The sequence below is a fragment of the Notothenia rossii genome (genome assembly GCF_949606895.1).
Source record: "Notothenia rossii genome assembly, chromosome: 9".
NCBI classification, from domain to species: domain Eukaryota; kingdom Metazoa; phylum Chordata; class Actinopteri; order Perciformes; family Nototheniidae; genus Notothenia; species Notothenia rossii.
Window position 1 is genome coordinate 982,032 of NC_136907.1, and position 10,998 is coordinate 993,029.

Sequence of the window (10,998 nt, forward strand, 5' to 3'; positions counted from 1 at the left end):
ACACACATCCTTTACTCAAGTAGAAGTACACACATCCTTTAGTCAAGTAGAAGTACACACATCCTTTCCTCAAATAGAAGTACACACATCCTTTACTCAAATAGAAGTACACACATCCTTTAGTCAAGTAGAAGTACACACATCCTTTAGTCAAGTAGAAGTACACACATCCTTTACTCAAGTAGAAGTACACACATCCTTTAGTCAAGTAGAAGTACACACATCCTTTACTCAAATAGAAGTACACACATCCTTTAGTCAAGTAGAAGTACACACATCCTTTCCTCAAATAGAAGTACACACATCCTTTACTCAAATAGAAGTACACACATCCTTTAGTCAAGTAGAAGTACACACATCCTTTAGTCAAGTAGAAGTACACACATCCTTTACTCAAGTAGAAGTACACACATCCTTTAGTCAAGTAGAAGTACACACATCCTTTATTCAAGTAGAAGTACACACATCCTTTACTCAAATAGAAGTACACACATCCTTTAGTCAAGTAGAAGTACACACATCCTTTCCTCAAATAGAAGTACACACATCCTTTACTCAAATAGAAGTACACACATCCTTTAGTCAAGTAGAAGTACACACATCCTTTAGTCAAGTAGAAGTACACACATCCTTTACTCAAGTAGAAGTACACACATCCTTTAGTCAAGTAGAAGTACACACATCCTTTACTCAAATAGAAGTACACACATCCTTTAGTCAAGTAGAAGTACACACATCCTTTCCTCAAATAGAAGTACACACATCCTTTACTCAAATAGAAGTACACACATCCTTTAGTCAAGTAGAAGTACACACATCCTTTAGTCAAGTAGAAGTACACACATCCTTTACTCAAGTAGAAGTACACACATCCTTTAGTCAAGTAGAAGTACACACATCCTTTACTCAAGTAGAAGTACACACATCCTTTACTCAAATAGAAGTACACACATCCTTTACTCAAATAGAAGTACACACATCCTTTACTCAGGTAGAAGTACACACATCCTTTACTCAAGTAGAAGTACACACATCCTTTACTCAAGTAGAAGTACACATATTCGTGTTTAAAAATACTCTGGTGAAAGTAGAAGTACTGACTAAACTTCTTTACTCAAGTCAAAGTAAAGAGGCTTTGAAATGTACTTCAGTAAAAAGTACCCATAACTAGCAGCTGTTTTAAAGAGTACCTGACCTCCCTTTATATTAATAGAACAATAATGTCATTGTTAGCTAATGAATGTTTCCATGGTGACCAACGGCAACATGACAACGTTTCCATTGGTCCCTCTTCTTTAGAGAAGACCAGGAAATGATGGATACTCGGATCGTGTTCAAATCAATAGGCACGCAATGACTCTAAATAATAATGATCACGCCACCAAACACACATTCAGACTAAAGGAACCAGCCTGTTTGGAAAATGAGAGAAGTAGAAAGTACAGGTATTTGAGTTCAACATGTGAGAAGTAGAAAGTACAGGTATTTGAGTTCAACATGTAAGAAGTAGAAAGTACAGGTATTTGTGTTCAACATGTGAGAAGTAGAAAGTACAGGTATTTGGGTTCAACATGTAAGAAGTAGAAAGTACAGGTATTTGGGTTCAACATGTGAGAAGTAGAAAGTACAGGTATTTGGGTTCAACATGTAAGAAGTAGAAAGTACAGGTATTTGGGTTCAACATGTAAGAAGTAGAAAGTACAGGTATTTGAGTTCAACATGTAAGAAGTAGAAAGTACAGGTATTTGGATTCAACATGTAAGAAGTAGAAAGTACAGGTATTTGAGTTCAACATGTAAGAAGTAGAAAGTACAGGTATTTGTGTTCAACATGTAAGAAGTAGAAAGTACAGGTATTTGAGTTCAACATGTAAGAAGTAGAAAGTACAGGTATTTGAGTTCAACAGGTAAGAAGTAGAAAGTACAGGTATTTGAGTTCAACATGTAAGAAGTAGAAAGTACAGGTATTTGAGTTCAACATGTAAGAAGTAGAAAGTACAGGTATTTGAGTTCAACATGTAAGAAGTAGAAAGTACAGGTATTTGAGTTCAACATGTAAGAAGTCAAAGTAAAAAGTCGTCAGGAAAATAAGTAGTGGAGTAAAGTACTGATACCAGAAACATGTACTTAAGGACAGTAACGAAGTATTTGTACTCCACTACTTCCCTCCTCTGGTAATGAAATTACAATGGAAGTGAAATGTTCTGACAGGTGTATCTTCAGGGCGGTATACAGACCTGTAGTTCCTGTTGGAGGGAGGAGCCTGCAGACAGGAAGGGGCGGAGCATCTCCTCTGTGACAGACAGGTTGTCAGGGAGGCTGTGGATCTGACGCACCATCAGAGGGTTGCAGCCGTTCAGACTCTGGTGCCCAAAATACCAGTCCTCCCTCCAGTGAGCCTGCACAAAGCCTGAGAGAGAGGAAACACCGCGGGATAGATCAACAGAAGAAGACAGACAGGAAGTCATTTATTTTTACTGGGTTGTTCCAAGCCCCCAAGAAGTGCTCCAGACTCTGAGGAAAATATTTGTTGTGTCCAAACGGCGGTACTACAACTTCCGTATCAGTCCGTGACGTCACTGGGCCCAGAAATACTTTTTCCCATTGACTAACATTGGGAAAGAGACGTCTGTAAATCAGCGGATCATTTTTTTTAACTAAATAAACTACCCAGCATGAACACTGTTATAGCCCTTACTAGAATCATTCGGCTTTTAGAGTTGTAAAATGCGTTAAAAGCCGAATCTAGATTTATTTTCTCTCTCCATTATTTCTACTGACCCGAGATCGGGGGTGGGGCTTAATGACAGGAGGCGGGGCTTAAGGGGAGACTCTACTGCGCTCTATGAGCTACATACTGGTACTTCTGCTCTGACAGCAAGGCATGATGGGTAATCTGTGACGTTTTGCCCTCGAAAATCTCAGGCCATTGAGCAGCTCTCATAGGAAAGAACAAGCCCCGCCTCCAACGCTGTATCCAGCTCTTATTAAACATCCATGGGTTGTTGTTCTGGTTCTTACTGGCGACGGCGTTGTGTTTCCCGTTGTGAGCGAACAGCGTCTCCAGCTCTCTGAAGCTGGTCCAGGCCTCGGAGCGCTCAGAGAAACCCTTCAGGTTACGAAGGTTCACAGCCGGACTGAGGAGGAAACACACTCTTTACTTCCTGTTAGAGAACACACACTCTTTACTTCCTGTTAGAGAACACACTGCAGGCAGGATGGGCATCAAAGGTCGCCTATCATGCAAAATGCCCTTTCTGATGTCTTCTCTACATCACCATGTGTCCCCGGTGTGTCCCCGTGTGTCCCTGTGTGTCCCCGGTGTGTCCCCGGTGTGTCCCCTGTGTGTCAGGAGACTCTCAAAGTGTCAGGAAATAAACCCCTCTCTCTTCTCCTCCGTACCCACATCTCTAAAAACGGGGGAACAACGGAGCTGATCCAGATTTGCTGCGTCATGACCACATTACTAAAATGTGGGCGGGCTTTACCCCCACGGGCCAATCAGAAAGGTTGCTGTCAGAAACAATGAGACGTGTTCTGGAATCAATATGGTCTGTGTTTACATTAGCATGCTAACACTCAGAGCTAACCTGTACTGGAGAGAGTGTGTGTGAAGAAGCAGGAAATCAAAAGGAAGTCACCTTGAGGTGAACCTGAGAGAGAGAGAGAGTTTGAGCTCCATCCTGTTTCAGAGAGAATCCTTGATGTGGTTTGGACAACCCAGTCTCACAGCATTTCGTGTTATAGTCACGTCATGTAATCTATTGATTCGTGTTCACCAAGACGATGTTCCCCTTTTTTTCGTGTCACACAGAACGATTTTAAAAGCCATGTATTTGTATTCGTGGTATGTTTCGTGCCTGCAGCACGTCTTTTTGTCCGGTCGGGTCTTGGAAGACCGGAAGCTGTGTGGTTCATAAAAACATGTTCTAACTCAATATCAAGCAACGATTATTGTTTTTATTTTAAATCCTATAATGTCTGACTTTTTTTGTCGTCTGTGAGGAAAAGAAATGGCTCAGAGCTGGATGTTTGAGTGGCAGTGCGCCAAGGTTAGCCTAGCGTCAAACAGCTGTTTGAAATGGAACGAAACCACGCCAGACTTTCCAAAACTGGAACTGAACGCCCCCCCCCCAGAATTACACATGCTGGATATTGTGTTTCACAAAATGTTCTATGGGACGTCTCTACTGAACGTTTTCTTTTTTCCCACAATTAGAAGTTGCCATGACATTGGTGTTATCAAATGAAAAACATATAATTAATAAAAGGGTGAAAATCGCTTGTATCCATAATGCGCAGCATTAATATATACCCACATGACAGCTCATTGTTACTTTGTAATTCTACTCCACTACAATTCAGAGGTTAACCTGGTATTTTCACTCCACTACATTTATTTTAGTTACTTTGCAGATTCTGATTAATGACGTGAAATATAAACAACCCTTAAAGCAGACTTTAGTTACACCTGAGTCAAATTCAGGGAAGGTGATTTTCAAGTGCCAACAACCAGGAGAGATATTTGATAGTTGGAGCTTGAGAAGACTAAACATTTATCTGCAATTGACATGAATGGAAACGAGTAATCAAGTATATTCATTACTCGTTATTCTCTACTAATAGTTCATTAAAAACTGTATATAATTGCTATTTTGCACATCCCTTTCAAGATTTCAAGATTTCCTAAGGTTTATTGACATATTGTAGTATATACAACTACGGTGTAATTATGCAATGAATGAAAGACTTGGGTCTCAGGTTCCTCAACAGTGCATTACAAGACATCTATCAATATGTGTGCATACCTCCAGCATGAAACTGTCATTCTGCACATTTCTTATACTATCTACATAAGAGTATAATTAATGTGTTTAATATCAGTTAAAATAAGTGCTTCATAGTTAACATTACAGGAAAGCAATATATTAGACGTTAAGTACTTTGTCAGGCTTAATATTTATCTGTAGATACCCCCAAAGCTTTTTTCTTATTTAAAAGAAGACGTTAATCTAAAGTATTCTTTAATGTTTAAATAAAGGTTAATTCGTTTTTCTGTTTCTGTTTTTCAGAGAAATTGAAGATGTTGTTTAATTGCTGATATATTTATGATCCACGTCACGTATTCAGTTTCGGCGGCATTTCTTCCAGTTTGTCCAAAGGTCTTCTCAGCAGGGCTCTATAAATAAAGAACCAGGGCAGATCTGTAATATGTAATGCAGCCGAACCGTGTATTACAATGCCGTTATGTGATGACTTTCAAAGAGAAAAGCAAGAACACTCGGAATTAAGTATTATTTTATTTAAAAAAAATGTTTTTCCGATTTCATATCATATAAACACCAAATCCCAGCATGCATTGTGGCTAAAACATCCAAACAGCGAGCTTAAACCATAGCTGAGGATCTTGGGTAATCACTCGAAATGCCTACGTCTGTTTCCGGTTATTTTTATTTTGAAATTCAGTTCCTGACGGACGCCAAAAAACCCAGAGATTATGGAATCAAACAAATAAATAAAAACAAGGATAATTGTGTGTTATTGGTGAGTAAATATCAGAGTGTTATTTAGAAAAGAATAACAAATTAGAAGGAAAAAAAGATTTAAAAAATACAGATTTCAGTATCCTGAGGATCTGAGCCATTTCTTTTCCTCACAGACGACAAAAAAGTCAGACATTATAGGATTTAAAATAAAAGCAATAATTGTGGCTTGATATTGAGTAAGAACATGTTTTTATGAACCCCACAGCTTCCGGTCTTCCAAGACCCGAACGGACAAAAAGGCTCTGTTTGGGGTGTTTTTTATATATCTGAGACCTATAATATATGCCCAACAATAGTATAATAGGAGACCTTCAACGTGTGTGTGTGTGTGTGTGTGTGTGTGTGTGTGTGTGTGTGTGTGTGTGTGTGTGTGTGTGTGTGTGTTGCTTCACCTCCTGTGTGTGTAGCTGAGGTTCGGCCCGAGTTCAGACACACTCTTCAGGTCCAAACACTGCGGGGTGCCGGCCACGAACTGACGCCATCTGCAACAACGGAGTTTGTCTCAATGTCAGACTCACTAAAGAGACTTAGCTATTTGATTTTAGGCAAGCAAGATTATACATACAGCAGCTTTCAACACACATGGAAAACATTCAGAGCATTCAGAGGCTGTGTGGTCGGCTTTCAACCAGCAGGTCGTTGGTTCGATCCCAGAACCAGCAGTCAACATGTCGATGTGTCTTTGGGCAATATACTGAACCCTGAGGTGCTCCTGATGGCCAACGGTGTGTGTGTGTGTGTGTGTGTGTGTGTGTGTGTGTGTGTGTGTGTGTGTGTGTGTGTGTGTGTGTGTGTGTGTGTGTGTGTGTGTGTGTGTGTGTGTGTGTGTGTGTGTGTGTGTCCTGCTCCATGTCCAGGTTGATGTTTATCCTCAGTTTTTATGTTTTCGCTGTTTTCCCTGGTCCCCTTGTTTCTGCGTTCTGGTGTTTTGTCATCAGCTTCTCTTAACTAAAAGATCAATTTTGGCTTCCTATCCCTGCCACCCTCTGAGTACTCACAGTATTCTTAGTTTTAATATGTTTCATTTTTGTAAAGCACTTTGAATTGCCTTGTGTTGAAAGGTTCTGTATAAACAAACTTGCCTTACTCATTGCCTTTTTGGTTAGATGTTGGCATGAAGACTGTGATTGGTTAGAATATCAGGGTAAGCCAATGAGAGGCAGAGTAGGGCGGGACATGTAAGGACAGTTTGTGTTTTCAAGTCAAAGGGACATTAGCTTTCAGGTCTTATGGGCAGGTGGAATGTTTCTCAGACTGTTGGACTGCATGCTTTCTGTTTTACCGGATGATCTTCTGTTGGTTCTGCAGATGTCTGAGTCTCTGCTGCTTCAGCTTCTCCTCCGTCTCGTCCTGCAGCAAACACACTGAGGAGGAATAATACAAGAATTGTTTTAAATATTAAACAATCACAGAAGAGCCCAAAGTGACACCTTCACACATACTTGTCATCCCTCCCGGTTTCCTCCCGGGGTCATATTTCTCCCGATTTCTGACAAAATCAGATTTACTCAGGACTGTTTCCACTCAGACTTTAATACAGCTACACCATTGTTTGGTTTCCATGGTAACACATCTCTTTAGTAGCGCACGCAACTCAAAGTCTGTCAGGGTGAGGCAGATAGTCACAGAAAACAGAACAAGAATCGACAACTATACTCTACTCTCTGCTCACTCCTTTCCTGGTCCAGCCCACACATATGCTCCATCAAGGATGGTGCTACAGGCCGCAAGGCATTGCACTTAGATTAACATTAAATTGCTTATTGTAGTTGTAACAGCTCCGGCGATCCACTAGCACCCCCCCCCCCCCCCCCCCCATTTTTCCCGATTTCTGAGGTCTCAAGGTTGGCAAGTATGCCTTCACAGCGATACACCTGTAATGTGCAATATATACACTTAATCATAATCATTTTTATATGCATGTTTTAGCCATGGATGAGCAAAAATATAAATGAAAGTTTATTTTTAAAGATTCCTCTTCTCCTCTAAAGTTAACGCACACTTTCCGCTGCGCAGCTCCACGTCGCCCCCTGCTGGTCGCAGCCATTGGTCGCACAGAAACACCTGCTGTTCTGGATCTTTCTCTGGTTCTGACGGCCTGCAGACTTCGACCCGGCTGCAGTGCCAGTCCAGGTCGGGGAAGCCGGTCCGAGCGTCCAGACGGAGCCGGACAAGGAGCAGGCGACCCAGAGGAGCCTCGGTCCGAACCAGAACCGCACACGACTGAACGGGACAGGAGAAGACATCGTTCAGTACACGGACACCAAGTGGATAAAAGAAGAACTTCAATTGGAAAAATAAACTCTTGTGAAAAAACAGCCACAAAAAAATCCAAGACGGCGGCAACTTGGAACCGGCTCTTTCTTTTCTATGTCTTCATGAAACTCACCGACCCCGGCAGAAGATGGCAGTCGCCCTCGTTCACGGCGATGGGCGGAGTCTCGCCCTCAGAGCCAATCAGATTGATCCACAGGCGGCTGAAGGTCCCACAGGTGAGACCAGGTGAGGTGTGCACCGTCACCTCGAAATCCTGACAGGAAGCCATCGTGACGACGAGACGAGACGCTGACAAGGAAACAAACCACGTAAACAACCTTAAGACTGTTAGCTTTATAGGCTAAGTTGTTAGCATGGCTGATTTTCAACAATAACGTGACTTATTTTAGATTGATGTAAATAAAACTCATGTTCAGGAGGTTATTTTACTCACTCTGTCTGTTTGTGTCTCTATATTTCTCCTGATAGTTCTGCAGATAATTGAATATACCAGGGAAATCAGAAAAAGTGGAAACAGGAAATACATTTGAACCACATTGAAACCAAATGTAGACGTCAGGAAGTACTCAGAAGCTTGGAGGAAGTAGGCCTATACTGGTGCCGGCTAACTGATTATGCTAACATAGAAGACTAGTATTAGCATTAATGTGGTTTTTAGTGTCAACAATTATTTCTAATAAGACCCACACACAAAGAAGCTTCAAAAACAAATCATTCAATAAAACCATAATCCCTGACGTTGATCTGGTGGTTAAAACTGTTAAAAACGGTTAAAATACTGTTTCCTCGCCTTGGGAACGGTCGCAATATTCAAAATACAAGTCGTTTTTTTTATAAATGGCCCCAGAGGAATTAACGTGGACTTGAATTTGGATTTGAAGGATTGTTCCAGCTCTCTGCAGCACTATAAGCTCCCCGATTTAGCGTTACATGCCTTATCAGTATACTTAAACATGTCAGAAAACTTGTAATAAAAAAAGTTACTGTGTTAAGGTCAGTAATGATGATGGGACGTTTCATTGTGATATCCGTTAGTTAATTTGTGTTTACCCGTAGTGCGAGGGTTTATTAAATGCTCTTTTGAAATGAGTTTTGTCGGGGAAAAATTCTGTGTACACGTTTACCTTTCGCCCTCTAACACAGATGCTCCACCTTGATCAGCCGCTATCTCCCTTAAGGAGGGGCTGCCCTAGCATTTTGTGGTTGTTACCGGTTTGTGACCGGGCAACTGTCGGTCAGAGATAGTTATTGCTGTGGGACACCTGGAACACATTCTTCTCGGGGTGTAGATGACCCCGAGCCATAAGAGACAACAACTGTGATTCAGTGTCCTCAGCTGTTTAGTCTATCTATTGAAGAATGTTGATTATTACACTCCGAGTTAGTTAAACCTGGAGCTACAGGAGGGCTCTTCAGAATTGATTGTGGCATCTCTACCGTGTGGTCAGACCGTGACACACCATCTCTTGTGAATTCTCCGGCCGAAGCTCCAAATAAACCGTCAGTGTTTGCCGTCAAAGCTCCAGCTCTCCTCGTGTCCCTCTGAGTCCTGACTCCCATTGCTTCAGGAGTTTTCCCCACAAGTTTTAAAGACCCTGTTCTTGATGTTGTATCAAAACCAAATGCTGTGGTGGTAAATCTATACCTGCCAGATGTGATGTTATCTGGTATTATAAAGGTTGTTAGGACTTCTGCTCATTTGTTTACCTGCCTGGCATTTGACTTGGAAATGAGCGACAGTTAGCGTTAGCGCTGAGCCACAGAAAAACACTGCATCCCTTCATATCAAACCCACTTCCTGCACACCTGTCCGCACACACACCTGTACTCAAACTGAACATAAGAGAGGAAGCTTTCTGTTAATTTCCTTGAATATAGAAACACAGGACGGAACACAACAAATACTTATGATTACATTAAATGCAACTTATACAAAAATCCTGTTTCTGTAGACAGAGAGACAGACAGACAGAGAGACAGACAGACAGAGAGACAGACAGACAGACAGACAGACAGACAGACAGACAGACAGACAGAGAGACAGAGAGGCAGACAGAGACACAGACAGACAGAAAGACAGACAGACAGACAGACAGACAGACAGACAGACAGAGAGACAGAGAGGCAGACAGAGACACATACAGACAGAGAGACAGAGAGACAGACAGACAGACAGACAGACAGACAGACAGACAGACAGAGAGACAGAGAGGCAGACAGAGACACATACAGACAGAGAGACAGAGAGACAGACAGACAGACATACAGAGTGACAGAGAGACAAACAGACAGACAGACAGACAGAGACACAGAGAGAGAGAGAGAGCGAGAGAGAGAGAGAGAGACAGACAGACAGACAGACAGACAGACAGACAGACAGACAGACAGACAGACAGACAGACAGACAGACACACAGAGAGACAGACAGACAGGCAGACAGACAGACACACAGAGAGACAGAGAGAGAAAGACATACAGACAGACAGACATACAGACAGACAGAGAGACAGAGAGATAGACAGAGAGATAGAGAGAGAGACAGAGAGACAGACAGACAGACACACAAAGAGACAGACAGACAGACAGACAGAGAGACAGACAGAAAGACACACAAAGAGACAGAATGGTAAGCTTACCTGCAGAGTGATCACTTCTCTTCTCTCTGTCAGATTGCTGAACGGCAGCTGCAGGTAAATCTCTATATTTAAGCCTCGCCCACCACAACACATCCTCTTCCTATTGATTCAACGCCTGGGCGACTCCGAGCTGATTCATTGAATATTCAAACTTTAATTCTAAACCATATTAATTCAGTAGCTTATAAAGCTATAACAATCTATTAATAGGGGAAGTACGTCACTGAAATGGCAGCAGGTTCCATAGTGTAGCGGTTATCACGTCTGCTTTACACGCAGAAGGTCCTGGGTTCGAGCCCCAGTGGAACCAGTGATTTTAGTTTTTAAATAATTCACAAAACTACTTTATTTTATTAGATTTATAAATATGTAGAGATGATGATAACCCGACCAAAATTTGACACAATACAGAAAGATATTAGATTTCAAGTTTTACGCAGACAGAGAAGCTAAAATATGCAGACACATCTGGTTTGGATGTAAAACATCCAAAATGTAAACAAAATATAAATATTATATATACAATAAGACTGTAAGGAA

The 10,998-nt window shown here is 41.5% G+C and overlaps 1 protein-coding gene across 2 annotated transcripts; it reads right to left on the bottom strand.

The window, feature by feature from the left end:
• Positions 1 to 1,826: 1,826 nt before the first annotated feature.
• On the bottom strand, positions 1,827 to 10,491 carry LOC307018811 (polyunsaturated fatty acid lipoxygenase ALOX8-like). 2 transcript variants are annotated; one of them, XM_079649252.1, is made up of 7 exons: positions 10,459 to 10,491; positions 7,935 to 8,110; positions 7,546 to 7,768; positions 6,828 to 6,909; positions 5,938 to 6,027; positions 3,021 to 3,136; positions 1,827 to 2,409 (listed from the first exon to the last, which is right to left on the bottom strand). In XM_079649252.1, the coding sequence occupies exons 2-7, from the start codon at positions 8,088 to 8,090 to the stop codon at positions 2,219 to 2,221; spliced, it is 858 nt and encodes a 285-aa protein (XP_079505378.1). In that variant the 5' UTR covers positions 8,091 to 8,110; positions 10,459 to 10,491; the 3' UTR covers positions 1,827 to 2,218. The 2 variants fall into 2 exon arrangements, with proteins under 2 accessions (XP_079505378.1, XP_079505377.1); XM_079649251.1 differs by lacking the exon at positions 10,459 to 10,491 and adding an exon at positions 8,256 to 9,676.
• Between the last annotated feature and the right edge of the window lie 507 nt (positions 10,492 to 10,998).

Bases quoted from the DNA above. Each gene is read 5' to 3' on its own strand.
- LOC307018811 (XM_079649252.1), bottom strand. From the start codon at position 8,090: ATGGCTTCCTGTCAGGATTTCGAGGTGACGGTGCACACCTCACCTGGT. The intron at 6,910-7,545 runs GTGCGTTAACTT...ATTCCTCCTCAG, and splicing joins GGAGCTGCGCAGCGGAAAGT to TGTGTTTGCTGCAGGACGAG. The intron at 2,410-3,020 runs GTAAGAACCAGA...CCTCTCTCTCAG, and splicing joins GAAACACAACGCCGTCGCCA to GCTTTGTGCAGGCTCACTGG.